General features: G+C 58.6%; 8 protein-coding genes across 8 annotated transcripts; 5 read left to right on the plus strand and 3 right to left on the minus strand.

Annotated features, from left to right (window-relative positions):
* The first annotated feature begins 40 nt into the window (after positions 1-40).
* On the plus strand, positions 41-1925 carry GGTG_04492 (inositolphosphorylceramide-B C-26 hydroxylase). Its single transcript, XM_009222289.1, has 2 exons — positions 41-1068; positions 1149-1925. Exons 1-2 carry the CDS (start codon positions 302-304, stop codon positions 1534-1536), a joined length of 1155 nt encoding a protein of 384 aa, XP_009220553.1. The 5' UTR covers positions 41-301; the 3' UTR covers positions 1537-1925.
* A 277-nt stretch (positions 1926-2202) lies between these two features.
* On the plus strand, positions 2203-5230 carry GGTG_04493 (RNA splicing factor Pad-1). The gene is made up of 4 exons (XM_009222290.1): positions 2203-3175; positions 3271-3588; positions 3650-4123; positions 4191-5230. Exons 1-4 carry the CDS (start codon positions 2421-2423, stop codon positions 4447-4449), a joined length of 1806 nt encoding a protein of 601 aa, XP_009220554.1. The 5' UTR covers positions 2203-2420; the 3' UTR covers positions 4450-5230.
* Positions 5231-5896: 666 nt separating this feature from the next.
* Positions 5897-9185, plus strand: GGTG_04494 (hypothetical protein; the record flags this gene model as incomplete). Its single annotated transcript, XM_009222291.1, has 3 exons — positions 5897-6286; positions 6415-6867; positions 6981-9185. The coding sequence occupies 3 exons, from the start codon at positions 5897-5899 to the stop codon at positions 9183-9185; spliced, it is 3048 nt and encodes a 1015-aa protein (XP_009220555.1).
* Positions 9186-10681: 1496 nt separating this feature from the next.
* Positions 10682-12395, minus strand: GGTG_04495 (hypothetical protein). The gene has a single exon (XM_009222292.1). The coding sequence runs from the start codon at positions 12061-12063 to the stop codon at positions 11029-11031; it is 1035 nt and encodes a 344-aa protein (XP_009220556.1). The 5' UTR covers positions 12064-12395; the 3' UTR covers positions 10682-11028.
* Positions 12396-12896: 501 nt separating this feature from the next.
* Positions 12897-16108, plus strand: GGTG_04496 (hypothetical protein). The gene is made up of 3 exons (XM_009222293.1): positions 12897-14087; positions 14276-15563; positions 15645-16108. Exons 1-3 carry the CDS (start codon positions 13997-13999, stop codon positions 15667-15669), a joined length of 1404 nt encoding a protein of 467 aa, XP_009220557.1. The 5' UTR covers positions 12897-13996; the 3' UTR covers positions 15670-16108.
* GGTG_04497 (pathway-specific nitrogen regulator) lies at positions 15867-20748 on the minus strand. Its single transcript, XM_009222294.1, has 3 exons — positions 20076-20748; positions 19861-19871; positions 15867-19733 (listed from the first exon to the last, which is right to left on the minus strand). Exons 1-3 carry the CDS (start codon positions 20174-20176, stop codon positions 16540-16542), a joined length of 3306 nt encoding a protein of 1101 aa, XP_009220558.1. The 5' UTR covers positions 20177-20748; the 3' UTR covers positions 15867-16539.
* Positions 20749-22066: 1318 nt separating this feature from the next.
* Positions 22067-23192, plus strand: GGTG_04498 (hypothetical protein; the record flags this gene model as incomplete). The annotated part of the gene is made up of 4 exons (XM_009222295.1): positions 22067-22088; positions 22315-22360; positions 22719-22960; positions 23185-23192. The coding sequence occupies 4 exons, from the start codon at positions 22067-22069 to the stop codon at positions 23190-23192; spliced, it is 318 nt and encodes a 105-aa protein (XP_009220559.1).
* A 416-nt stretch (positions 23193-23608) lies between these two features.
* GGTG_04499 (serine/threonine protein kinase) lies at positions 23609-27466 on the minus strand. Its single transcript, XM_009222296.1, has 3 exons — positions 27383-27466; positions 25157-27299; positions 23609-25095 (listed from the first exon to the last, which is right to left on the minus strand). Exons 2-3 carry the CDS (start codon positions 26900-26902, stop codon positions 23980-23982), a joined length of 2862 nt encoding a protein of 953 aa, XP_009220560.1. The 5' UTR covers positions 26903-27299; positions 27383-27466; the 3' UTR covers positions 23609-23979.
* Between the last annotated feature and the right edge of the window lie 11 nt (positions 27467-27477).

Consider the following 27477-nt stretch of genomic DNA (forward strand, 5'->3'; position numbering starts at 1 on the left):
GCTGCCCCTATTGCCCGCTCGAAAGGTGGGCGGGAAAAAATCCCTATGGTTGCCGTTTAGTATGAGTGCTATCCCTCATATCTTGCCCGGTGTTTATCTCTACACACTTTGAACCTCCCGCGCATCTCTCCTTCTTTTCCGCTCGTCATTTGGGTCGCTCTGGCTCTTTGTTGTCTTTCTCACTGCCATCTGGCCTCGCTGGGCATCACCTGGCTGTATCCTCTTCGCTGCGGCCTGAAAAACGCCAACAGTCCGACAAGTCCGCCGACACCACCAGACCGCCATCGAGCCCCGATCCAGAATGCCTTCCCGCACGCTGCCAACCTTCACTCCAGCCGAGGTTGAGTCGCATAATACCAGCAAATCCTGCTACGTTACCATCGGCCAAAACGTTTACGATGTGACCGACTTTCTCGAGTCCCACCCGGGAGGCGCGGATCTGGTCCTCGAGTACGGCGGCAAGGACGTCGCAGCCATTCTCAAGGACGAGGACTCGCATCGCCACTCGGATGCCGCCTACGAGATCCTTGAAGAGTCGCTCGTCGGCTTCGTCGCATCGACAAAGAAGACCAACGGGTCGGCAGCGAACGGAAAGGCTAATGGCAAAGCCAACGGCGCCGCCACTGGCGTCGAGCCCGAGCTCTTTGACGCAAAGGGCCGGGCGGTTCACCCGCGCACGGGCATGTCTTGCGAGGAGGACCTGAACAAGGAGACGGACTTGACCGACGACTACAAGAAGCACAAGTTTCTGGATCTCAGCAAGCCACTGTTGCTTCAGGTTTTCTTTGGCGGATTCAGCAAAGATTTTTACCTGGACCAGGTGCACAGGCCACGGCATTACAAGGGCGGAGCTTCGGCGCCCATCTTTGGCAACTTCCTCGAACCCCTCAGTCTGACGCCCTGGTGGCTCGTGCCGACGGTGTGGTTGCCGCCCGTCTGCTATGGTCTTTACCTTGCCAACCCCGGCTTCGAGAATGGGATGTCCCAGGTTGCACTCTTCCTAACTGGCCTCGGCCTGTGGACTATTATCGAATACGTGCTTCACCGGTTCCTGTTCCATCTTGACGGGTATGCTCTCCCCCTTCTTCTCCATAGGGAAGTGTCTCAGTGCCTTGAGATAGCTAACATATAAACTACCTTCAATCCAGCTACCTCCCTGACAACCGCTTCGCCATCACAGCGCATTTTCTTCTCCACGGCGTGCATCACTACCTCCCGATGGACAAGTACCGACTAGTGATGCCCCCGGCGCTCTTTTCGGTGCTGGCAACCCCGTTCTGGAAGCTGGCGCATGCCCTGTTTCCAGCCTGGCATGTCGCCACAACCATCTTTTGTGGTGGCATCCTCGGCTACATCTGCTACGATCTCACGCACTACTTTCTCCACTTCCGCAATCTGCCTCTGTGGTACAAGGGGCTCAAGAAGTACCACCTCGAGCACCACTTCCTCGACTACGAGAACGGCTTCGGTGTCACCAGCCGCTTCTGGGACCGCGTGTTCGGTACCGAGATCGTGCCGCTGGTCAAGACCAAGTAGCCAACTTCTCCTGGGCTTCTCCTGCTTCAAGTCTCGCAGGCCTCTATTCACTTGATCTAGAGCGTGTCACTGAAGGTGATCGGGGGTGGCGCTTGTCTTGCATGCTCATGTGTCTGGGCGGGGTGGTGTTCTTGGTCATCATGAACGGGTTAAGTAGCGTGGGACTCCTATAGCACTGGACCAAGGTGCGGACCGCCTCTGGTAGCTAATAATTGTAATACTCTATGCCTTGGTTAGGCGGCGTTTGGATGATATCAAATAGAGACAGCTAGAACTCCCCTCTCTTGTGAGGATTCTGTTGCGACGGACGGAATGGATACCACGACATGTGCCTTTACGCCTCTAAGCTGCAAATATTTGTGCACCCAGTCCTGCACGGTGGTTTCTGGCCTTCAACTGCCCTCTGCATGATAATCGCCAGACAGTTCCACGAACCATGGGCTGTAGGTTGTGGTCTCGAATGGCCCTCGCCCGCATGTGCCACGCTTTCACGCGCAGCGACAACCATGCTCGACGGCGGGGGCTCTTTCCTAACTGGGCGAATCTGCACGACAGCAGCGCTAATTTAGCCCGAATCACGTGATGCATTCCCACAAATCTCCGTCTCGTGTCTCCACCACGCAACCCAACACGGCCTAATCACCCGCCAACTTTTTCCGCGGCTGTCATTTCTTTTCAACTTCCCTGCACATCACCCCCGCCCAGATTCAACGTCGGGTCGCTGCATCAAACCATCCGCGTGCGCGAAAGGGCCTCGACGTCGCTAATTGACACCTCCCTTAGAATCGTACAAACAATTTACTTTCAGCCGTGTCACCATCACCTGTGGCGCAATCTTCGGATCCCAAGTGCTGACGAGAAAGTCACAACCAACTCCATCCGCAATGTCGACACTCGACGTGGAGGCGCTGTTGGAGAACGCCGCGGCGAATGCGGATAGCCCCAGGAGCGCGACGGTGCTGGGTGACAACGACACCAATGGCGACACTCACAATCGCCGCTCGAATGGCAGCCGCAGCGAGCGCGGCGACAGGAGCGAGCGTCGTGACGACCACGACCCGTCGCGCGACCGCCGCCGCCGCAGGGACCGGCGCGACGATCGCGACCGTGACGGTGGACGAAGCGGCAGCTACAGCCCGCACAGCGGCGACAACGACCGCACGTCGCGCAGCGACGCAGGGAGCCATAGGAGTGGCCGCCGCCGAAGCCACAGCCGGGACCGCGGAGGTCGACGCTCGCGCCGCAACCGAGGTGGTGATGGCGACTTCTACCGCGGCGGGCGTGGCGGTGGTGGTGGAGATCGCCGCGACAAGGCCGACCGCTCCCGCTCGAGGTCCCCGAATCGATACTACCGACCCCGCGATGGCCGACGTGACCGCGACGATGACCACCATGGTGGTCGAGGTTCCCGGCGTGGTGGCGACTATGGCAATGACCGGCGCGGTCGACGTGCAGGTAGCCGCGGCCGAGATGGATCACCCGCCCAGCTGACTGAAGATGAGCGGGACAGGCGCACTGTCTTTGTGCAACAGCTCGCTGCCAGACTCAGGACCAAGGAGCTACACGAGTTCTTCGAGCAGGCCGGCCCCGTCGCCGCTGCTCAGATCGTCAAGGACCGCGTCAGCAACCGATCCAAGGGGTACGTGACGACGGACTTTTTTTCTTCGCCTTCGTCGCATTTAAACACGCGGCGTCTTTCTTGGGCAGAATTCATTGCTAACGCCTCCCTTACAGTGTTGGATACGTTGAATTCAAGAGCGAGGAGTCTCTTCCTGCTGCGCTCCAACTTACTGGCCAGAAGCTTGCAGGTATCCCAGTCATCGTTCAGCCGACAGAGGCGGAGAAGAACAGGCAGGTCCGCACAACGGAAAACAGCAACGCCAACGGGGCCCAACAGAACTCGGTTCTCTTCCACCGCCTCTATGTCGGCAACATCCACTTCAGCATCACTGAACCCGACCTTAGGACGGTCTTCGGGCCATTCGGAGAACTTCGCTTTGTCCAACTCCAAAAGGAGGACAACGGCCGAAGCCGCGGCTATGGATTTGTTGAGTGAGTCTACCCAAACTGCTTTGCTATCTCGATATGTTTTCGCCCAGGCTGACGTTTCCAGGTACAATGATCCGGCCAATGCACGTGAGGCTCTGGAAAAGATGAACGGATTCGACCTGGCAGGTCGTCCGATCCGTGTGGGCCTTGGAAACGATAAGTTCACCCCAGAATCCACCGCCAACATCATGCAGCGGTACCCGGGTACGAACGGAGGAAACCAAGGACAAGGTTACCCGGGTCGTAACGGCCAAGCAAACGGACCCCAGTCCTCCAACTTCGACCGCGCCGGCGGTCGCGATAATGACAAGGGCGGTGGCGCCAGTGCCCTGGACGACACAGATGTCGCGGGTGTGAACTTTAACAGCTACAGCCGCGATGCACTCATGCGCAAGCTGGCAAGAACTGACGAGGCTTCGAGCGCCCCGCCGGAGCGACAGCAGATCCTCAAGCCCAAGACTGAGATTAAGCCCCTACCGGTCAACGTGAACATGGCGAGCCGGTGTGTCCTGCTCAAGAACATGTTCGACCCCGCCGAGTACGTTTGCCTGCCTCCATGTCTCTCGCTTTGGGAACACCACATGCTAACCAGTCACCGTTTGCAGGGAGTCGGGTGAAGACTGGATCAAGGATCTCGAGAACGACGTGCGTGAAGAGGCCGAGAAGAAGTATGGGCACGTAGTGCACATATCCGTTGACCCCAACTCGAACGGAGATATCTATCTCAAATTCGACAAGGTGCAGGGCGGCGAGAACGCCATCAAGGGCCTGAACGGCCGCTACTTCGGCGGAAACATCATCACAGCTGCACCTGTTGTGGACGCCGTCTACAGCAGCCTGTTTTCCCGCACAAAGGCCATCTGAGACGAGACTAATATCGGCAGTAGCAGGGCAGCTATAGGGCTTCTGTCCATGGTATGCTCTCGCTCGGTCTGGCTATCCCACATCGGTTCCTCTTGTTCACACTCGCGTTCAGCAGTACCGGAACCCCGAACCTTGGCCACGATCCCGCACACGGCAACTCTGTCCAAACTATCGACCGGGCCTGCACCTCGTCTTGTAATCTCCCTCTGGAGAGCGACCACTTTTTCTCGATTTCGACTCATGATTTTGCGACCACGACCTCATTCCCCCCTTTGCCCCCAATACCCCCATCAGCAGGACACGTTCCTAGGCTACCTTGTCACAGATCTCGATCCCACTCGTACGCGTCGCCTCGCGTCCACTGGAACCCGCCAGATCTGGCTCCCGACTGCCGCGCCGAATAAGTCGAACAATGCCACATGTCTGGCTCAGTATCTCAAGCCCCCAGTTGCTGTTCCCTAATCAGGATGCTCGAGATGCCTGGCGGCTGAGACCCCGAACCCGCCGCCGAGGTTCCAATACTGATACTTGGCACTTAGGCACATGAAATAGTTGCTGTTCCCGTTTGGAATGGAGGCCTGCTTCGCGTTTTTTTTTTTCTCGCTTGTTTTCTCACCCACCTCCAGTAATGGGCAGGTGCATCTGGTAGGCGCTGTGGTTTGCTTGTTACCATGTTGAGTATTTTGGTAGATGTCGATAGAAACGAACAAAGCTCCTCCGCACATCCGGTGGCATAGTAAAACTAGGCATCTGTTGTGGACTTGGGAAGCCGCATCGCCAACTCTTGCTTGTAGTTCTCTTGCATCTGATACTTTGATGAGTGCCACAGCTTAAGCGGCCGCGGCCGTACGAAACGTAGTTTTACAATGTGTGCGAGCATCAAGTGACCAAACCTTACTAGTATGGTCCTTCATCTCTCCCTAGACATACTACAATCTGTTGTTAGTGGCAGCTTCATTGCCAGAGGGGCAAATGGTCATCTCGGTGGTCTGGTGCAACGCCTGGCCTTGGTGGCAAAGATATCAGAGTGCTCGGTTTGCCACCTCTCTCGTCCCTCTATGTCTCAGATTGGGAACTTCCTGGCGAGTCGCAATGATCTGGAGGGAATCTGAGTGTCGGTGCTGCTAAGAAGTGAGGCGAGCGTGAGGCTAGTCTGAGAGACTCTCAGCTTCTCTTGTTTACAAACAAGGACGACGCACATATTTCTTCCCCAGCCCAAACTCGTCAGGGCTAGACCTAGCTCTTCCCTCCATACCACACACACCAACCTCAACCTCCCCACTTGGTTACCATCCCCCAAAGTCTTTCGTTCTCTTTGCGCAATCTTATCATCCTTGCCAGTTAGTGTCCTTCGTTTCTTTTTTCTCCATCGCTTGTGTTTCTACTCGGGCCCCATCCAGGCTGGCCACCCCCAACCAACTCCACGCAGACCAATGGGAAAGACGCCATGAGCAGCGAGGACAACGCTGATTCTTCGCAGTCGCCTGGTGGCGGCGCCCGTCTCCCCAACGACAACCCCATCACCACGCGCAGCGGCAGATCCATCAACGTCGACGAGGACGCTGACAACGAGCCGGAGCACACGAGCACACCGCCGCCCGCGCCTGCTCCGCTGCCATCGACACCGGTGCAGCAGCTCATCTTCAACACTGAGTTCGACGCGGATATGACCGGCAACATGGCCAGCGAGGACCAGCCAAGTGCTGGTGAGCCCACGGTGACGCGGCAAAAGGGCCCGCAGTATCGACTCCCGCCCGAGTTCGTACCCGCCTCTGCTTCTGGTGGGATGAATGGTGGCCAGGCACCAGGCGAGATCCCGCCGCCCCAAATGTTCAGCGTAAGCTCATCTCATGCATCAAATCATCATCATCATCATCATCATCATCATCATCATCATCATCATCATCTCTCTTCCTTTCCATCATAACCTACGCCATGCTGACGACCACCAACCTCCCCCATCAGAAAATCCGGACGGCTTGCGCCGAGGCAGTGCCCATCTGCTTCACGCTCCAGGAGGAGCTCCAGCGCGAGGATGGCCTGCGCGAGTACTCGCAGATGACGTACTTCTCCCGCGCGAGACGCGTCGGCGACTGCCTGATAGACATCCGCCTGACGGTCGACATGCTCGAGCAGCGCGTGGTGCGCGACATCATGGGCCAGGCCAACCTCATGGCCGCCATCGCTGAGCAGCGCGACGCCGCGGCCGCCGAGGTCGAGCGGCTGCGTCGCCAGCTCCGCCAGGCCCAGGCAGAGCTCGTCGCCGCCACGGCCGCTGCGGCCGCGTACCAGGACGGATCGGGCCGTGGAGGACCGCGCGCGGGTGGTGGCAGTGGAGTCCAGCCGCCTTCGTCCTACTCGCAGGTCATCGGCGATCTGAGGCGTCGTCCTGACCAGCATGACGTTCCACCCAGCTATGTGAGTCGGCCTTTTCTATCGATGTTATCGCGCCTTGCCTTCTTTCCTTGGATACTTTATATCTTAAAATGTCAATGATGGTTGGTAACTAACCCCCCTTCTTCCTTCTTCAGGGCATGCACCGTTTCAGCTCGACCAACAGCCGCAACCAGTCTACTCGGCTCGGCAACGCTTCCCTACGCGGCAGCGCCTCTCGCGGCGGCCGTGGCTACTATAGCGGCTCCCGCGGCGGCTACGTTCGATTTACCGACGATCACTCAGGATATCGCAACTCCTCGAGCGTCCCGTACCGCCAAAACCAGGCCGGAGGCGGCACCAGCTTCATCCCGGGCGTCAACAGCGGAAGTAGCATAAGCCAGCACAACAACAACAACAACGGCGGCGTCCAGCTGCTCACGATGCAGGCCCACGCGGCCACCAGCGCCACCGAGTCGGGCCCCGAGAGCCCCGCCCGACAGCGCGGCCGCAACATCCAGGCGGCCCGGCGCGCGGCCGCCCTCGACGACCTGCGATCCTCGGCCTACGGCGGCAACGGCTCCGAGTCCTCGGCCCACGGGCAGCAACAACAGCAGCCCCAGCAGCAGCACCGCGACGCTCCCGCCATCGGCCCCACGCCCCGCCAGCTGGCGCAGGCCCTCGAGCGCAAGCAACAGGCGCGGGGGGGCAGCACGCCCGGCCCTGACGCCAGCACCAGGGCCACGGTCCAGGAGCAGGGCCCCGCCGGCAAACTGCCGGGGGCCATCAGCGACGGCCGCTCGGGCTACTGGGAGCCCGAGGACGGCGGCTCGCCGATCCCGCTGCTCAAGAACAACATGGACTTTCCGCGGAGCACCTCGGACCTCAAGAAGGGCGACGATAACGGGGGTGTAGGCAACATCGACAAGGGCGACGTCAGCAGCCCGTCGGGCGACTCGTCTCTCCACCCATCTTCGTCAGCGTCCAACATCCGCCCCCGCGACCCGACGCCGTTCCGCGGCCAGATCACGCCGCGGCTTCCCGACGAGGGAGGTGCCGGTGCCGCGCACCCGCCGCCTTCCGGTGGCAACAACAACGCCAACAGCGGTGGCAGTGGCGCCTTTCAGATGCATGGTCCGTCGCATAACAACAACAACAACAACGCGAACTACTCGGGACCTCGGGACCACGGCCGGGACAAGGAGAACCATGGCCGTCAGAACACGGGCTACTACAGCAACAACAGCAACAACCGTGCCGGCCCCTCGCGGCCCCCGAATCACGGCCACCACGGCCAGCGCAACTACCACGGACCCCGCGGTGGAGGAAGCGGCCGAAACTTTGGCAACAATCACACCAACAACAGCAACGCCTTGGTGCCGCACCGCGGCGAGGACCGCGATCAGGACGACAACAGCGCCGCCGCCTTCACGGCCGACGACGGCCTCGACCTCGACAAGGTCGGGCGCGAGTGGCGGCGCGAGCTGGAGCAGGTCTTCACCCTGTTCGCGGGCTGGGTGCGCAAGAACTGCCGCGTGCCGAACCCGGCGGCCGACTCGGGCATCGCGGCCTCGTACCCGCGCCTGTGGGCCTACATGCTGAGCGTGGCGTACCCGGACGGCCCCGAGCGCGCGGCCTCGCACGTGCAGTTCCTGCTGTCGGACCCCGAGATTCGCTGCTACTTCATCTGCCGCCTGCTGCTGCAGTACGTCGTCATGGACGTCTTCCGCACCGAGTCGTGGCTCGGCGTCAACGACCGCTCCACGGCCGAGCTGCAGATCGTCCTGGGCACGCGCGACGTGCTCATCTCCAAGGCGACGAGCGGCATGGGCGCCAGCATCATCAACGGCCGCAGCAGCAAAGACAACAACAGCAACGAAACCGCGACCGACGGACCTCCCGAGATGTGCCTGTCCCGCCACAACCGCCAAGCCCTGCAGGTGGCGCGGGCCGAGTGCGTGGCGCGCCTGCTGACCGGCCCGGACTGGCCGCGGTTCCGGCAGATGCGCATCAACGCGTGCGTCAACCGCTTCAAGGACATCGTGGGCCCCCTCATGGACGACCGCGTCAGTCGGACGGCGGCCAGCCACGACCTGTACAGCATCGCCGTCAACGCCATCGAGACGTCTGCGCGCGTGCTGAGCTCGAGCCTGTCCTTCTCCTTCGGCTTCTCCGACACGGGCGCCAGGTTCGCCCGCCGCAACCACCACCCCATTAACAGCTCGCGCGACCCCCGCGAGCTGCACGCAATGCACTGGCGCATCATGTGCGTCGTCACCCCGTCCGTCGCCGTCCGCGACGACTCGGGCGACGGGCCCGAGCACCGCATCATCGCAAAGGCCAAGGTCCTGGTCATGGCTTGAGCTGGCAGGGGGGTGGGGGAGTCCTTCCGTCTTGCTTGTACCGGGACAAGATGATGATGCCCTACGAGAAGGCAACATCGATCTGAACCTTTGTTCCTGACGTACTCTCTTGCCTCTCTGATACCCGGGCGACTCTTGATACCACCTCGCGATTCTGTTCTTCTAATGTTTTTTTTTCTCTTTCCTCTTTCATGTCTTGCCACCCTCTTCACCAGGAAAACCGACGCAGCGTCGGATAGTACCACTCTTGGGAAGGAGGCTTATTCGCACTGTCAACCCTTTTCAACAATTCGATCCAGCACATTTGGCCAAGATGTCTCACCTCACCTTGCGACATCGGCAGGGGCTATCGACCAGGAGCGCTCTATCAACGCTCTGGCCAGCAACCCCACGCGGCCTTCTCAACAGGAAAAAAACCGACTTCTCTGTCTAATGTTTCCACTTCTTGCTGTTTTATTTCTTAGCGCTGTCCTCTTCCTACTTGGCACGGCGATCCACGACAAGGAAACGCTGTCCCCTACTCCTAAGCTCCCAGCCACACTGGCTGATTCGGATGGGCGACTCGAGCGGCCCGGTGGAAGGAGAATGTCTCACAAGCATCTTAGCTTTGTGTTGGCACCTGGAGGTTCTTTATTGTTCTTTATTTTCACCAAAGCCGAGGTGGGCGCTACAGGTTCTTGTTTCCCCCGGGCCACACAACTACCTTATTTGTCGTATTGCCCGAATTCTTCCCGAATTCTAGCCGTCTTTACACCGGCAGTCTCGGCGGGTCGGCGGCTGTGTTCTCAGGATGGGTTTTCGGGTTGCGCCTCGCAGGGCTTTCTTGTTCAGCCCCAGCCCCATGGCGCAGCAGTTTGCGGTGTGATACCAGGATGGACATGGCGGGTCGGGTTTGGACCTTGGCGTTGTTTTTGTACTTGCTAGAGTTTTCTTTTATTCTTTATCCCGCGTGGGGGATAAGTGGTAGTGAATGGTGAGACGTCTGTCTGCATCAGAATGGACGCAAGCCACTTTTGAGATTAGCAAACAATCACACATCCCAACGGCCAACTGCTTCAGTAGTGAGATTTTGAAACTCCTTTGCCAAGGGCAGTAGTAGAATAATACCCGTTACCTTATCGGTGACGGCTATTCAAACTCTGGGCTAGTAGTGGGTATCCGAGTTTAATGGCTACCTGGTAGGTATTTAAATTCCGAGTTAACGCCTATCTGAGCTATGTGTGAAAGACACCCTCGGCTATCGCGCTAAGAAATGATAAGGCGGTGGGCCCTCCTCCCTTATAAGCTTGGTTTGGTGCAGTTACCTCCGTGCCCGGGGATAGCGGTGGTCTAGGTGGTACGCACGACATAAGCTCTGCGGCTTGGATCCCACGGTCCCCGGGGGGAGGTCCCGGGTTCGAGCCCCCATGGGGGTGGAACCTGGGATGTCCCTTACTTCACATTCTTTTTTTTCTTCTCTTTTACCTTTAACCATCTTTTTTTTACCAAGTGCTGTGCTATAAACCAAACATCGCTATTCACAAATTCACAAATGATATAATCTGCGAAATGAATGGTTTCGTATAAGAAAATGAAACTTAGGTTTATTTGTTGGGCATTCTATCGAGGTTGAGCCTGACCCATGGATATTCCCGGTTTTCGGTGTGCCTCCGGAACGCCATGCCAATCTTTCCTCCTGGGTATAGTCCGCCTTTGGCCACCCTTAATGCAGATACCATAAAGCAGAAACGCCCCCCAAGCCGCAGTACATGTAGAGGTTTAGGAGCGGGATTAAAGTCATAATCTAGCAACGGCAAACAAGAAGAAGCGTATTGGGGCGGCAAGTGATGCAATGTCCCTCAGACTACCTGCCATCATAAAGCACCTGGTCGTCGAAGCGCTTGACCACGGCGCCGAGCACCGTCTTGAGCACGGCCTCGGACGTCAGCACCGACACGTTGCCGTCGGTGGCGTCAAAGGTGCACGTGTCGACAATGTCGCGCAGCTGGCCGCCGGCGACGAGGCCGCCGAGGTCATCATCGAGGTCCTCGAGGGCGCGGCGGGCGACGGCGTCGTCGCCGACCTGGAAGAACTGCACGCCGACCTGGTAGAGCGGGGCGCCGGCCTGGTCGAGCTGGCGGGCGGCGCTGTGCAGGACCTCGTGGACCTTGAAGCCGGCGCGGTCCGTGGGCGCGCCGTCCGTGATGACTATGAGGTTCACCGGCTTCATGCCCGTCTTCTTGGCGCCCTTTCTCGCGGCCTTGACGGCGTATTCGTCGATGTAGGGGCCCAGGATCTCGCCAATGCGCTTGCCCGTGGGCGTCATGCCCGAGGGGTAGACCGTGTCGAAGACCTGGGCGACGGCGGACGCGTTCTTGACGCCGTTGAACTGGGCCGGGTTATTGAGGAAGAGTATGTCGATGCCGTCCTCGTCGTGCTGCGCGCACACGGGCACGATCTGGTACAGCACCGTCTTGACCTCCTCCCAGCGCGAGCCCGTCGTCATGGAGCTGGAGTCGTCGATGAGGAAGACGGTGTCGAAGCGGGACAGGAAGGCGTAGGGGTCGCTGCTGGACGACAGGTCGTCGCTGCTCAGCTCGAAGCCGGACCCGGCCGTCTGTTGGCGGTAGGGCGTGAGGAAGGGGCCGGCGCCCGGATCGGCGGCGGGGGGAGCGGTGGCGGGGGCCTGGGCTAGAGGTTGGGGTTGGGCCGAGTATGCCGGAGGCGGCGCGTCTGGGACTCCGGCCTGCTGACCCCGGCTGGCAGCGAATGGGTTGGAGGATTTCTTCATGGAGAAGCGACCGCTGAGGCTCTTCAGGAAGCTCTTCTTTTCCGACATTCTGTGGGGTGGGGTGTCGTCGTGGCAGAATGAAAGGGTTCTGGTGAAGGTTGCGGACATGGTGAAGTCAGAGTGGGGTCCGTCTCAAATGGACAGCACTTGTGTTACGAGAGTGGGTGAGCTAAAGTTGCGCACGTCCTCGTTTGATGTGGCAGGCGCTTGTTTGTTTGTTTGTTTGTAAGTGGCACTTGCTTCTTCCGGATTGGCATGGGCATGAATGGAGATTGCTCTCGCCTTTATAGCGGCGCTTGTCACCCATCCCCGTCAAAGTGCCTTCAAGAGTGCCTTCAAGAGTGCCTCGAGGCGAGTGTTTGCGAATAATGGGCCTCAATGCGGCCTCATTCCAAGCGTATATTGAAGCGGCGATGTTTAATCTACGGCGCTGATGTCGTTGATCCACATACCTCACTCAGCCCCCAAGCTGCTGCGGCGCAAGGCGCAGCTAGCGATGTCTTCGAGGCTTCACGCTGAGTAAGAATAAAGCTGATTGGCTAACGCGATCAAGCCTTGTCCCGAAGAGGAAAGGCGGCCAAAATTTTATCCCTATGAAAAATATTGATTGGCCTCCTGACGATGGGGTCTCACGCCACAAAAGAGGTTGAGTTCCTCGAGCCGCCGGGCTGGCACGCGGAGTAATGATTCCAGTTGTCAACCTCGGCAGCCTCGCCAGAAAACCAGCCCTACCGGGTTCCTGGGTCACCGCATCTGGCCAACCGCCGCCCGGGGCTGTTTTGGAGCTCGCGGCTATGGCTACAAGTCGCGTTCATCTACGATAGTTAAGCCACTTTGCGCCACTGGGGCTGGCAAATACGTGATGTGACTGTGCTGGTGTGACTTCTACCCGCTGCCCCACGTTTGTTCCGCTTCCCTGAGTCGCTCACTCTGCGTCGCCTTGGAGGGGTCGGTCACTGCAGTAGCACAGCAGCAAACAGCAGTGAGGGGTCATTTCGCTGTTTACCCCAGCTTTGGACAAAGCTCGCCTCAAATCCCAAAGCCCAATTTCTTGGTACCTGGCGTTGGAGGCTAGCGTCTCGGCGTCCCTTTCCGGCTCTATTATTCGTCTGTTTTGACAGCAAACTATCGGTACCTTGTATTATATGCCCCCCAGCTATACCCATGATTTCACATCCCCGACGCTGCGTTTGTTGGACTCCTGACGGCCTCTTGGTCATCCGGGCTACCGAGTACCGACTCTAGGGAGACACCCTGTTGGTGGACAGTGGACTACAGCCAGACCTCTCTGTGTGCGTGCTCGTGTATGCCAGGAGCCGATCCCAGGACCGGTTTCTGTCCAACAGCGCAGAGGCCAGCAACCCCCCGGGTTTCGATTCGTCGCGATGCATTGCGGCGTATGCATGACGATGGAGGCGACACCCATCCCGGATCCCTGACTTGGCTCTGACTTGCCGCTTCGGCCTGACCGCCAAAACGGAGACGGTTGCGTGCGTACATCAGCTGGAGAGGAGCTTGTGCAGGCTGTGAGGGGAAGAGAGGCGGACGACGTTGCTTGTGATGGCCTTCTTGCCTCCTTTTTCAACACTCTGTCTGTCAGGCAGGCGAAGCGGGAAAGGCTGCGATATTTAAGTGCAAGTGGCGTCGTCGGCTATCTAGACGAACTCTTTTTTTCTTGTTCCTGGTTTTTTTCTCATGCGTGCATGCTTTCCTTTCCAGCTCGATTCGGACAGCTCTGATTTTCTGTGTTATCCCCCCACCTTGGGCCTCCCCTCCACGGGAGACACAAACCACAAACGGATCCGCAGCCTGTCCCGCCCTGTCAGGTCCGTCCCCGAGCCCATCCGCGTTACTCGCTCTTTCAGCATCCCAGCTGTAGAGCTCCCTTGCTAGCTCGCCCCTTTTCTGCTGCGCTTCCTGTGGCCAATATATAAAGGCGACACCCACGTCGCGCACGATCGAGGGGCTCTCACAGCGACCTCTTCTGGCTCCCATCCACCACCGCACAAACCAAAGGTCACGGAACAATTAGTTGCCCATCATGTTCGGCAACCGCAAGTTCAGCATCAACCGCCATACGGGCATTCCCAAGCCCGCCCGGCGATTCTCTATGGGAGAGCCTAGCCAGAGTGGTGAGTGAAGACTGATTTTTGCCTGTCGAGTTTCCCAAACGCGGAGCGGGGTAAATCGGCGTCAGCGGTGGCGGGCAACTAAGCAGCCCGGCGCCGCTGGGCTTGGCACGCCGTCTTGGCTGCCCGGGTGCTTTACGGGACTAAAATAGGAAGAAGACTGACAAACGACAACCAAAAAAAAAAAATAGAGGCTAGCAGCAAGATCCACAGGCAGTTCCGTGCTGCCCACGAGGGCCACCTCCCCCACGCCGGGCTCGATGCGACGAGGGCCTCGACGGGCGTCGTGTGGTGCACGGAGCGCGCGTCCGAGTTCGGCTTCCTCGAGGAGCCCGAGCAGTGGGCCAACCTGGGCCAGGGCGCGCCCGAGGTGGAGGACGACATCGAGGGCTGCTTCCCGCGGCCGAGCACCATCGACATCTCGCTCAACAGCCGCGAGTACGGCCCGACGGCCGGCATCAAGCCCCTGCGCGAGGCCGTCGCGCACCTGTACAACGAGCACCACCGCAAGGGCAAGGACTCGCTCTACACGTGGGAGAACGTGGCCATCGTGCCCGGCGGCCGCGCCGGCCTGATCCGGATCGCGGCCGTGCTCAACAACGCCTACGTCGGCTTCTTCATCCCCGACTACACTGCCTACAACGAGATGCTCTCGCTCTTCAAGAACTTCGCCGCCATCCCCGTGCCGCTGTCCGAGGACGACGGCTACCACATCCACCCGGACAAGATCGCCGAGGAGATCGCGCGCGGCACGGGCGTGATCCTGACGTCCAACCCGCGCAACCCCACGGGCCGCGTCGTCGCCAACCCGGAGCTGGCCGAGATCCAGGACCTGTGCCGCGAGCGCGCCACGCTCGTGTCGGACGAGTTCTACTCGGGCTACAACTACACGAGCAACTGCGACGGCACCACCATCAGCACCGCCGAGAACGTCATCGACGTGGACGAGGACGACGTGCTCATCATCGACGGCCTCACCAAGCGCTTCCGCCTGCCCGGCTGGCGCGTCGCCTGGATCATCGGCCCCAAGGAGTTCATCAAGGCCATCGGCTCGTGCGGCTCCTACCTCGACGGCGGCACGAACGTGGCCTTCCAGGAGGCCGCCATCCCCATGCTCGAGCCCGACCTGGTCCAGGCCGAGATGGTGGCGCTGCAGCGCCACTTCCGCGACAAGCGCGACTACGTCGTCGCCCGCCTGCGCGAGATGGGCTTCCACATCAAGTACGTCCCGGACTCGACCTTTTACCTCTGGCTCAACCTCGAGGGGCTCCCCAACCCCATCTCGGACGGCCTCAACTTCTTCCAGGCCTGCCTCGAGGAGAAGGTCATCGTGGTGCCCGGCATCTTCTTCGACCTCAACCCGGCCCGCCGCAGGGACCTGTTCGACTCGCCCTGCCACCACTTCGTCCGCTTCTCGTACGGCCCCAAGATGGAGACGCTCAAGATGGGCTGCGATGGTATCGAGAGGGTTGTGAACAAGTAAGTCGGCCCAAGGATATTTGTCCCTCAAAATCACATGCAACCCTGTATCACTAACCTCCAAACTCTCCCACCTCTCAGGTTCAAGAAAGCGTCGGCTCACTAGACGAAAAGAATAATGATACCCTGCCCGCCGCCTGGCGCAACAAAGACTTGGACCACGGAGATTTGTTACTTTTTGGTATTGCATCTTGAGAGTTTCTCAGGATACAAAAGCAAGGGACACCAAATTCCAAGCTGCATCTCACAGCCAGGCTACCATCATATTGAAACAACATTCAAGCAAAAGTTCAGTTCAATCTGCCTCAATCTACGAGTGACCGTGTGATCAGACCCATGCATGTACCTCCAGTTTTGAATCCTCATGTATTCTTTTTCGTCAAAATGCCTGCCGACTACAAGGTTCTATCTATCCTATCCACATGGAAGCGGACAAGCCACTCGGCCTTGACCACCGAGCAGTAGAACCCAAACGAGCGTGCCAGGACAAAACACCAGTGACCCATGTACCATACCTCGCATCGCCTCTCATCCCCCCAAATGCCTCCGCAGCTTAAACCGTTTAGTGCATCTATCCCAATCGCGTGCGATGCGGAAGCTCCCTTTCCCAGCGCCCAACCCGAAACCGAAGGAGTCACCAACAAGGTCCGAAACAAACATGTAAACAAAGGGAGCAAGCCATCAAGTGTCTGTGGAGAGATGGATGAGATTAGGGAAGAGAAAACAGAAATTAAAACAGTTATTTCGAGCAAACATTTGTGAGGGTCGTCATCATCGTTCGCATCCATGATCCATCGCACTAATATCACCGTCCAAAATGCGAAACAAGGGGTGAGTGAGACAAAAGAAACAACAATAAAAAGAAAGGATCAAGTCCAAGACTAACAGACGGGGTATCTTGGCAGCCTCTCTAGTCTACCCTCTCAGAAGAAGACAGGTCAGGACAAGTCAGGGCCAGCAAGGCATCAAACCTAAATCAGCCCATATGCGACCCAGTCCCGCCTGCGAGCTGCCCCTCAAAGAGCCCAAGCAGCTCGTGGGCCGGTATGCAGTCGAGCCAGTGCGGCATCACCTCGTTGTCGCTGGGCAGCTCCAGGGTGATCTCCTGGTATGCCAGGTCCGCCAGGTGCTGCGGGTAGTAGTTGCCCGGGACGAGCCCCCCGACGGCCTGAGTAAAGTGCGGCGAATACTCGCCCTGCGGAACCTGTTGGTGGTGCAGCTGCTGCTGGTGGCCAGAGGTCGCCGCCTCGACGAGGGAGTTGGCGGGCGACGTGCCCGTCTGTATTACCGAAGGCTCGTATGCTGTGGACGAATGTGAGGATGGCGTGTAGGACGGCGGTGGCGCCTGGTGCGAAGGCTGCTGCGAGGTGCCTTGGCGGTGGTAATTAGCATCCCCGTGTCCAGCGTGCGCTATCCCGGCAAGCACCTGGAGCTTGCTCTCCGTCACCATATTATTACTGGGCGGAGCTGGCGAGCTGTCAACCACAGGGTCTTCAAGCATGCCATTCATTGCCTCAAACTTCATCACCGGTTTGTCGTCCTGCCGGCGACCCTGGGTGCTGCTGGCAGCCGAGGACGCCGACAGGCGGTGGGACCTGGAGGCATGGGGCTGCGGCTGCTGCGGCTCCTGCTGCTGATGCTGAGAGAAGCGCACAGCCGAGATGCTTGGTCGAGGGAGCGGCTGTGGGAACATTGGCGGTTCAGGGAGGCTTTGGCGGATTGGGTCGTAAATCATATTCCCGGGAGGCGTCATGGCCGAAACCGGCGGCCCAGAGCCAGACACAGCCCCGGAGGCGCCGCTTCCCTGACCATGATTATGGTGTGAGGGAGGGGCGGCGAAGAACTGGGTCAGCTGAGAAGGAACACTCGAAGTGGTGTGATTTGAGTTTGCGCTGTTTTGATAGAATCGTGTTAGGTTCGAATTGGGCGAGTTGGTGGTGCCCGTGAGAGTGGCGTAGGCGATGGGCGCCGCGCTGGGCGAGGCCGGGATCTCAAAGCGGCGGAGAGGCGCAAGTGAGTTGCGCCTGGATATCCTCGTCATGGCATACTCCTCAAGAGTGTACGTCTCGCAGTCCCAGATTCCCTTGGACTTTTGGTCGAGCGCTGTCAAGATATACTTGACACCGCCCCAGTATAGTTGCAGTTGCTGAAGAGACTTTTTGACCATCTGGTAGTTCTGGTTCGCTCCGAGGGCCAGCAATGAGTGCTTGGTCCCCCTGCTCTCGCCCGTCTCGGGGGAGATGGCGTCGGGCGAGGAAGGCTCAGAGGATTGTGACGTCGACTGCGTCAAGAACGCACAGGCGGCGATGTACATGGGCTGCGACGTAAAGGGGTTGCCAATGAAGCTCTTGGGGTCGATGATCTCGGCAAACGAGAGGATGTCGGCAATGGTCTTGGCACTCGACATGGACAGCTGCCGGCTGTCAGGCAGGAGCTGGATCGGGCTCGTGAGCCCAAAGAAGACAACGTTGGGCGCGTGCATGATGATGATGAGGGCATGGAACCAGAAATGGAGCAGGATAAACGTAGTCCCCTGGCCGGCCTTGACGTACTCCTGGAAGTTGACGGCATTGAAGTGCAGCCGCGAGTCCTGCTCCTCGTAGAGCTCCGTCAGGTCGTTCTTAACCTTGTCGAAGTTGTTGATCGTCAGGTCGCTGGGGTCCGTAACGTTGTTGAGCACATCCGACGCGCGCCCATACAGGTGAATTATGCGGATGAAAAAGGGGAAAGGGTCCGGCAGGTTGGAGACAGGATCGATGACCGGCTCGGGCAGCGGGATTTCAAAGTCGCCGTCCTTGTACCGCACAGGCCTACCGGTGCCCGAGGATATGACTCTATCGAGCACAAAGACGGCCCAGAAGGTGTCGATGCGCTCCTGCTCGACCTCGCTCTGCTCCTCGGGGCTGAGAGTGTCGTCATCGTCGCCGTGCTTGTCCTCGGACGCCTCGCCGTTGCGCTTGATGTTCCAAGTCCGCGTGTACCACGCATCTTTTTCGCCCTGGTATTTGACGCCCTCCTTCCTGTGGAGACCGAGGTCGTCGGCCATGCGGATCGCATTTCCGAGATACATCCACAGCGCGCTGTCCTGGTCCTGGCCGAAGCACTCGTACGCCAACAGCAGATAAGCCTGGACAGCACCCACGGTTGGGCAGGGATAGGCATCCACGGTGGCCGCCTTGGCACGCTGAGCGAAGATGTTGCCATACTCGGCCCGCTCCTTTGGGTCTCGCGAGTTGGCACGCAGTGGAAAGTCGGCGAAGCGGGTGGCCAGGGCACACATGACGTCTACCAGCATCGACTCTACCTTCTTCTCCCTGACCATCCGGATGATTTTCTCGCGGCGGAGAAAAGGGTAATTGCAACCCAAGTGCGTAAAAAAGGTCTCGATCAAGCTCATGATCAGAGGGTCAATGGGCTCGGGCTGGCTGGGATCGTAGGCGGGTACAGTGTCCCCAAGATCGTATGAGGGCTTGCCGTCCCCGTTCTCAAACACGGTGGGCCCGTTCAGGGCTGTGAAGGAGGAACGGTGCTCGGGCAAGGTCCTTGGTGAGGTGGACGAGAACGAGCTTCCTCTTCTCCGCCCGCCTCTGTAAGAAACGTTGGCCAGCATTTGCTTGAAGCCAGGGACAATGGCGGTACGACCAAAGTAGCGAAAGTAAGGAATCCTGTTGCTCTCGTTGCGGTGGCGTGTCGCCGAGTCGTCCGAGGGGCCGTGGCGCTCCTCAAAGAAGGAAACAGTGCGCGAGCCTCGTGATTTCTCTGCATTGAGAGGCTGCTGTTGGGGCGGAGGCATGCCATGATGCCAGTCATCGCTTTGAGATCGCTTCAGGTTGCCGGCCGTTGCCTGGCTGTGGGTGGGCAGCGGGTGGCGCTTGGATTCGGTCTTGGGCTCTGCACTTTCAAACGACCTACTCTCGGATTCGTCCCAGGACGCTCCTTCAGCATCCCCAGCACCATACTCTTCTTGGTCATTGTCATCGGCGAGGTAGTCGTCCTCGTTCTTGATGGCGGGCAGATCCCCATCTGCGGTAGACGTCCGCTTCTTGGGGACCCCAGGGATCACCTTCTTCCTGTCGATGGCCTCGTTGTACCCCAAACACTCGTGGCCATTTTTGGAGCATGTTGAGCAGACGCCAGGCTCCCCACTGCAGCGGGTTTTTCGACGGCGGCCTGTGTCATCCGTGCGGAATCAAGAAGGGAATCGAGATGTCAATCGGTTGCATCTCCAAGTGCGTTGCAAAGTGCGGCAAGGCGGTAATCATCACAGAATAATCATTCGAGAAAGAAAGTCACTCACACGTCAGACACCTGAATGATGGATCAACAGCACATTGTTAGCACAGAGATTCCCCCGCATATATGACAGGTAGAGTGAGACCCGCATAGCATTCATGGAGTGCTGCAGACTTGGCGGCACCCGCAAGATTCGGGACACGCCACCCTGGGGGACTGGAGGAGCAAGACGGCCTCGGCCTGAGATAGCATCAAGGAAAGATTGGACACTGAACCTACGCCGCATTGATCCTCCGTCTCTTGGACGGAGGATTGCCCTCGTTGTTGACAAAGCGAATTTGTCTTGGGGGTCCAAAAGACCCGTGGGCCGTGGGATTCATGGTGGTGCGGTGCTCCTCGATAACAGAACCATAGCGGTGGGTACACACACACGGGTCCGGGGCCGTGGGTGGGGTTTGGCGCGTGGATCGAGGGTCCAACGCTGCTGCTGGTGTGGGCGGCGACGGCGCTATATCCGGGGACCCCGTGCTTTTTTTTTTTATGCTCGTCTCGTTTGTCCTCGGGAACGAACGCGGCGTTTGCGGGCGGGCGAACGAAGCGGGATTCGTGCGACGGCTGCCGCGAAGCCGAAGGGACAGGGAGGGGAGAGGAAGAGGTAGGATGGAGCTGGGATACGAGAGGGCGAGGGTAGGTGGTAGAAGAGTAATGCGACACGATGGCTCGGCGGGGAGACGAAAGCGTCATATGTGGCGCAAAGCACCAACCGCTGGGTAGCCCATTTCGGTCGCTAAAAGGGGGGGGTTGGAAGGGGAGAGGCGGGCCAGCCAGCAGCGAGACGGGGAGGACAGAGGACGGCGGGATTGACTGGGGTGTAGGTATGCGGTCGCTGTGTGTGGTGGTGGCGGCAGGTGGTGGTGGTGGTGGTGGTGGTGACCGGTGCGTGCGTGTGTGTGTGTGTGTGTCTGTGTGCTGATTTGCGAATTATCTGAGGTCCCGAAAAAGAAAGAGGCAGGGTCGCAGACAATCTAGGCACGCAGGAGAGCGCAGAGGTGCGCAAAGCACAGCCGACTCTTCCTAGGCTGAAGACGCCGACACACGCACGCAGTCAACAGCAGCACCAAGAGACAGACACGAGACGAGGACGGGCGACCAGCAAAGAGGCAAGAGCCAGGTCGCAGGTCGGTCAGTGTGAGTGCGAGAACGGAGCACGACAGCATTGGCCAGGCATGCTGTAGTAAAAGCGGGGCTCCACAGAGACCCTGGCTTCTGCTCCTCACCTGCAGTGCGTACTGTTCCTTTCCATCGTCGTCGCAAAAACTTGGCACTGCAGCGGCACCTTGTGTTAGGGCTTGCTGCATATGCCAGCCAGTGGCAGTTGAGCCCATTAGTTGGGTGGTAGATACCTAAACATCCCAAGGTACCTACACCTACCTACCTGGACAGGTCCCTACCAGCTAAGGCGCCTCGTGCCTAAGCTAGCCCACGGCTGCCCGGCACGAGATTGGAGAGACACAGGCAAGAAGAAAGAAGGCCGCGATGCAGGGTGGGAAGCAGCAGAGATTTCCTGTCGAGTTTCTTTGCCTTCTCGAACTTAGGGAGGTTCTGGGCGAGACATCATGCCCCAGCAGCGAAGGACGCGCTAGTTCGTTAGCTCTCGCGGGACGAACGCGGGAGTCAAAGACAACCTGGCCTAGTCCGCTTTGCCCGAAAGACCAAGGGGAAAGGAGGGCCAAAATAAAGGGTGAAAATGAAAAGAGGAGGGCTGCGACGCATGGCGATGGTCGCCGGGCACTACCACCTTGTTGTCGTCGTTGTATGTACGTGCATACACTTCATTAGACGCCGACGCAGCTTCTGCTAGCATTGCAACACGACCCCCCTTCCCTCGCCCGCGCCGCCACCGTTGCGGCAGCTAGAGCCCCCCAATCGGAGCAAACCAGAATCCAAGCCGCCGAGGGTTGGGCCACGAAAACAGGCCTGGTATTTGGAAGGAAGACGAGGAGAAGCAGAAAGAGAAGGAGAAGGGGAGAAGAAAGTTATCAGTCTAGCGTATCTGCAACGCATGTCTCGGCACTGCAGGCCCAATCCATTGGCTGCGGCTAGGGAGGATGTAGACAAGAAAGAATAAATCATGACAGGCGAGCGGAGCCCAAAGGCGCGGGGTTGGCAGGCAGATGGGAGCCCGAGAGGAAGGAGGATGGGTGGGCCGGGTCAGGTAGCCCTGCTTGCTGGCCGGGTTGGGCCTCGCATCAAGCTCTCACCGAAGCGACATGGCGCCCATTGTGGCTTGCTGTGAGGCTGGCTGTTGGGCGGGGGTGTTTTGGGCCGTTCAGGCCAAAGTCATGGCCCCGTCATCTTCCGTGGCTTGCAGCTGAGCTTTTTTTTTTTTTTGGTGCCATGCAAGACAACCCATACACAATCACACCGGCTTCATTGTGTCAATTTTCGTGCCATTGTTTCCCCCCTCGCTCTGCCGCATCTCAACGGTTGACACACTGACAGCCCTAATAGGTTTCAGCAGCCAAGTTCCGAACATTGTTCCTTTGGTTGGATGAACTACGGGTGTGTGTGGTCGGGCTCGCAGGTGGGAAGCTATTGGAGCTGTTCGCAGCATGGGTTTGGATCATTCATGCCATAGTCCACCCTCCCGGCTCCAAACAATTTCCTGTTCCTCAAATTTCACCGGTACTAAGATCTCTTCTGTTTGGTGGAATGAACAAGACTCGCTCAGGCCTGCACTCGGTGAATAGCCTAAAAACGGAAGCTGGGCTTCCACCACATCACGAGAGCTGGCCTATATCAACCAGCAATCCGAAGCGTCCAAGTGGCATAGCACCGCCCTGGTATCGACCTCTAGGTGGTAACAAGCGACCGCAGTGGTTCCTGCAACCTCTAGAACCACTGACGCATCATCCATCTCAGCCCCGTCGGCTTGCCGCCCGCCCGCCCCTCAGGTGAAGTCGCAATTTCCAAACCCCCCTTCCACACCGAGGGTCCCCCATGCTGCATTAGTCCCGTCGGCGTGTCGTCGTCGTCGTTGCTTGCCGACGTCCGCTCCCCCTCTTTTAACCCACACGGCCAGCCCGTCGGATTTACCGCCGCCCATCGGTCAGGACAGGTGCCCCATCCCCAGGTGCTAGGGTACAGCACGTACGACCTGGGCTGTAAGCCTAACGAGAGCAAAAGCAGGCAAAAACAAGTCGACGGGTAGGCTAGGATGGTACGTTCCCGACCGGCCCGCATGAAACCCATGCCCGCATTTTGCCAGCCATGCTCGACGTGTTGTGAGCAGGGGACTTTGGGTGTAATGTTCTTATCATAATACATTACCACACACATCTCGTGGGGGATGTTCATACTCCTGCGAACCGCATACTGACCTAGGTAGGTAGGTAGATCGATATGTACCTCCCTAGGCCGACGGTACGTGGTGTCGCCATGAACGCCAGTAAGAAAGCCAGACCCCATTTCGCACAGGTAGGCCGGTACATTCCCACGCTTCCTCCTACCTGTTATGCAGCCGTCGGTGCCCAAACACCACCACCATCTCGCTCAATCTTCCTTCTCCAAGTGGTCCACAACTCCGACCTGGGGTCGCACTCCGCAGGGGATCGACAGGATGCCCAGCCGTAGGAAGCCTCGTTTGTTACCTGAGACGCCCGACGCCGACCAAATAGCATGGAGCTGTTCCCCCTCCTTCCCTTTGGGTGGAATATGGCTATTTCGTACCTGCCGAATCACATTCCGAGCCGACGCTTCCCCGCGTTGTTCAAGGCGTCACGACTCCTCACACAGCCCAAACGAGGTGATAGGTTCTGCTTTATCTCCCAAACCAATTTGATGTGCATAAGCTTTTGGTCTAAGGTTTCTCTAGAGCCGGGAATTCCGGCCAGTGTATCTGGGAGTTTAACTTCTTTCCCTACATTTAGAAGACAATATTCTTTGCGGAAATCAACGCTAGGAAAAAAAAAGTTGGCGTGCCAACTGTATCCCTCCCTATCTCTGGCACGCTCAGCGCTGTGCAGGACGCTTAGTGAGAGATTGGAGAATAATACGAAAAGGAAACACAATATCATACAAGTCATGCTGACCGCCGGCACAGAATAGATATTAGAAATCGTACCGCGAAGATGGCCTAGTCTGCCATCAACCTAATTAGACTGGCAGCCGTTCTACTCCTCACCTATCGCTGGGGTCCCGGAGGTGGCGGAGGCTGCTGGCCGCGGAAGTTGGAGGATACGCTGGGTCCTCTCGGCCGTCCAGGCGGCGCGGCCTGGAGAGGGTGGAGTGGCATCCCTGTCTGGGATGATCCAGAAAAGGTGCCGTGGCTGGACCCAGGCGGCGAGTACTGCTGGCGGGGGAAAACACTATAGCCTTGTTGTTGAGCCTGGCCGCTTTGGGGCGACGTCTGCTGGACCTGAGCGTAGTTGGCTGCCGCGGCACCGGATCCCGTGGGTGGGATCACGCCGGCTGCGCCGTAGTAGGGGTTCGACCTGTTACTAGCAACCGAGGCGGCGCGGCCGGGGGCTAGACCGCCGTTACCGCGCTCAACGTCAAGTGAGGCGCCGTTGCGTGTGATTGTCGGGGCGCGAGTAGGCGAGAGCAGAGGAGCGCTGCCGTCGTCTCCGGTAGGCAGCGTCTGACCCGCCTGTCTGCGACCACCGCGCTGGCTGACATGCTTCTGGAATCCTTGCCCCATGTGGTCCCTGCGCTCAGAGGCCTCCGGCGAGTCGGGATCGTCATCTCGGTTGCCGCCAAAGGCACCCGCACCCAGCACTCCTCCGTCGCGCACGTTCAGCTCTTCAGCCGCAGCCTCTTCGCTCGGCGTGGGCACCATGCGCTTTGCATCCTTATCCTGGTCGGCCTTGGCGCGTGCCGCTACGGCATACTTATCATCGACAGCGACCGAGTACGCCGGGTTGAGCGCGCCGCCAAGCGGCTCGCCACCACCACCAGGGCCGTAGATGGGGACGCGCTTCAGTGCCAAAGCCAGGGCGCAAACAAACTTGGAGCGGCGGGCGGCACGGACAGCATCGTTATGCCAGTTCGACTTGTGTTTAATGATCACCTTGAGCGTCATCTTGTCCAGGTCGTTGACGCTGCCAATGCTGATAGAGAAGTCTGGCATGAAGTCGCGAGAGTTGTCGGGGTGGCGCACAAACTTCTCCATCTCTTTGCGGAGCAGCTCGATGTCCTCGAAGCTGGTGTCGAACGAGACATTGACGTCAAGGGTCTCTTTCATGGCCTTGCTGCGTGTCACGTTCTCGATCCACAAGTTGTTAAGGACAATGTTTGGGACCTGGATGAAGCATGTCAGCGATAGGTTTTAACGATTGCCAAACATCGAGAGAGCGGCTTACCTGAACAACCTCCATCTTGTCGATGCGGGTAAAGATGGTGTAGAGCAGCGAGATGCGCTCAACAAGAAGCGACTGGCCGGTGATGTCAACGCGGTCGCCGACATCGTAGGGGTGCTTGACGAAGAGGAAGATGCACGATCCGAGGAACTCCTGCGTGGTGACGGCAAAGACGAAAGAGAGCGAGAGAAAGGCAGTGCCGGCAGTGGCCAGGCGCGTGATGAAGTCGCTCTGGAACCAGGCTAGGAAGATGAAGATGACGATTAGGAGGACGACAAATAGCAGGATCTCGTCAAAGACACCAAGGGCCTGGCCAATGTCCTTCATGCTGTTCGAGATGGCCTTGCGCTCGACGCCAATCTCGACGACCTTGAGTCTCATCTCCTCTAGGCTGATGTCGCCATTCCCGTCGGCGTCGATGGCCTCAAAAGCCTCGATGGCCTCTTGCTCGTGCGCAGAACCCAGAACCTCGGAGATATCGTCCTGGCTCAGGGTGTCATACCCCTCTACCACGAACGACATCCAGATACGCTTGGCGAGGGCCTCGGAAGTATGCCGCTTCTCCAGAGCTTCAACAACGATGGAGTGGGCCGAGTTGGGGCTGAAAACTTGCTTTCCGGTAATCTCGGAAGCCACGTTGCCAAAGACCGACGTGATCTTGTCACCGATGCGGCCGACGTTGGCGCCAACATTTCCGATCAGGCGCATGGGGTGGCCGGCTCCGGCTCCATTCTGACCCCTGCCGCCGGCGAGGAGTCTATCGATACTATCGTTGATGATGTTGTCCTCCTCTTCGAACTCTGGGCAGTACATGGGGAAGAGGGTACGGGAGGCGTCGTAAAGCAGACCGAGGAGGTATACATCGCGCTTGGAATCCTTGATGCGGTTGGCAAAGGACCTCTGGTGGTAGGTGATACTAATGAGCTGCACTATGGTCTTCTCAGCCAGGAAAACACCGGCCGAGATGAAGCTGGCGCCAAGAATTTTGCGCATGACGTCGACCCAGCCGATGCGATCCCAGCCTTGCTGGTTAACGATGCGAAAGGTGAAGGTGAGGTATGACGAAAGACCCCAGAAGAAGAGCGAGAGCGGGATCTCAAGCGCGCGGATGACGGTAGCGTACTTGCGAGTGCCGGAGCTGACGACACCGCACAAGAACATGAAGACTCCAGGGAGCAAGTGGGCGACGATCTTGCCGACCCAGAGAGCCATCCACGACATCAGAATCCACAGCATGAGCTCGAACAGAGGAGGCCCCTGGAGAATGTCCAGGTTCTCGGGGTTGCTGGCGTCGGTTTGGCCGGCCTTTAGTGTCCTCAACTCGCCGATGGGTATCTTTTGCAGGTTTTCAGTGGCCACGAGCACCACAACAGGAACGGCGAGGATCAGTGCGACGGGCACGACGTAGACGAGATACCGGGTAACGGAGGAGAACCCGACGATCTTGTTGTAGATGCGACCCATGGCGTTGAGGGCGACATCATCGGAGCCACTGGTGCCTCTCCGGCCCTGATCCGCGAGGTCCTTCTTGATTTTGCGGCGGCCGGGACCGCGACCTTCGTTGCCCCGAAAGAGAGAGCGCTTCTCGTCGCTGGCCGAACCCATGGCTGGCTTGCGGGCGCCGGTTGACGCGTTTGTTCGTATCTGGGTCAAGGGAATCTCGTTGTCGCCTTCTGAGGGCCTTCCGTGGTTGATGGGTATGAAGCCCATCCTGGTGGGATTTCGAGGTGAGATTGGCGCGCTGGACATTACTTGTGGGAAGACGCCGCGCGACGTCAGGAGGGGGTGGCCTGGCAAGGTCTGAGACAGCTCCTCGCGTGGTGTCCCCCAGGGAATGCTACCGTCCGAAGCCTATGCGTTGGACGAGCCCGAGAATGATTGGGTGTCTGGGCTAAGCCGCAGGATGTCTCTGGCTCAGGGTGTGAGCCTGAGCAGTGTTTTGGAAGCGAATGGACTGGATCTCGGATCCCTTGTGGCCAAAGCGCAGGAAACTAAAAGACGAACTAAAAAGAGAGATGGTTTGGGGAAGACGGAGATGTTCTAGAAAAGTCGAGCTGCGAAGATGCCGGGGGCTGGTTACGATGGCAGCACGGGAGGGAAACCCTGGTTCCTGGTCGACAGAGGGTTGACCCCGGAATGGCCAGACCTGGGTTCTTGATGTTAGGAACAAACCCGCGGGATGCTGCACAGCCTCGGCGCGAACGAGTCACGGTGGAGAAGTCAACCAACCTGGCGTCGTGATGTTTCAAGCGGTGGAGCCTACAAAGAGCGGCGAGTGCGGACAAAGACAACGTGCACAAAGGGGGGGGGGGGGGGGGGGGGGG

This window comes from Gaeumannomyces tritici, assembly GCF_000145635.1.
Source record: "Gaeumannomyces tritici R3-111a-1 unplaced genomic scaffold supercont2.2, whole genome shotgun sequence".
In the NCBI taxonomy this organism is placed as follows: Eukaryota; Fungi; Ascomycota; class Sordariomycetes; order Magnaporthales; family Magnaporthaceae; genus Gaeumannomyces; species Gaeumannomyces tritici.

Bases quoted from the DNA above. Each gene is read 5' to 3' on its own strand.
- GGTG_04492 (XM_009222289.1), top strand. From the start codon at position 302: ATGCCTTCCCGCACGCTGCCAACCTTCACTCCAGCCGAGGTTGAGTCG. The intron at 1,069-1,148 runs GTATGCTCTCCC...CCTTCAATCCAG, and splicing joins TTCCTGTTCCATCTTGACGG to CTACCTCCCTGACAACCGCT.
- GGTG_04493 (XM_009222290.1), top strand. From the start codon at position 2,421: ATGTCGACACTCGACGTGGAGGCGCTGTTGGAGAACGCCGCGGCGAAT. The intron at 3,176-3,270 runs GTACGTGACGAC...CCTCCCTTACAG, and splicing joins GTCAGCAACCGATCCAAGGG to TGTTGGATACGTTGAATTCA. The intron at 3,589-3,649 runs GTGAGTCTACCC...TGACGTTTCCAG, and splicing joins CGCGGCTATGGATTTGTTGA to GTACAATGATCCGGCCAATG.
- GGTG_04495 (XM_009222292.1), bottom strand. From the start codon at position 12,063: ATGTCCGCAACCTTCACCAGAACCCTTTCATTCTGCCACGACGACACC.
- GGTG_04496 (XM_009222293.1), top strand. From the start codon at position 13,997: ATGTTCGGCAACCGCAAGTTCAGCATCAACCGCCATACGGGCATTCCC. The intron at 14,088-14,275 runs GTGAGTGAAGAC...AAAAAAAAATAG, and splicing joins GGGAGAGCCTAGCCAGAGTG to AGGCTAGCAGCAAGATCCAC. The intron at 15,564-15,644 runs GTAAGTCGGCCC...CCCACCTCTCAG, and splicing joins ATCGAGAGGGTTGTGAACAA to GTTCAAGAAAGCGTCGGCTC.
- GGTG_04497 (XM_009222294.1), bottom strand. From the start codon at position 20,176: ATGAATCCCACGGCCCACGGGTCTTTTGGACCCCCAAGACAAATTCGC.
- GGTG_04499 (XM_009222296.1), bottom strand. From the start codon at position 26,902: ATGTCCAGCGCGCCAATCTCACCTCGAAATCCCACCAGGATGGGCTTC. The intron at 25,096-25,156 runs GTAAGCCGCTCT...TGCTTCATCCAG, and splicing joins ACAAGATGGAGGTTGTTCAG to GTCCCAAACATTGTCCTTAA.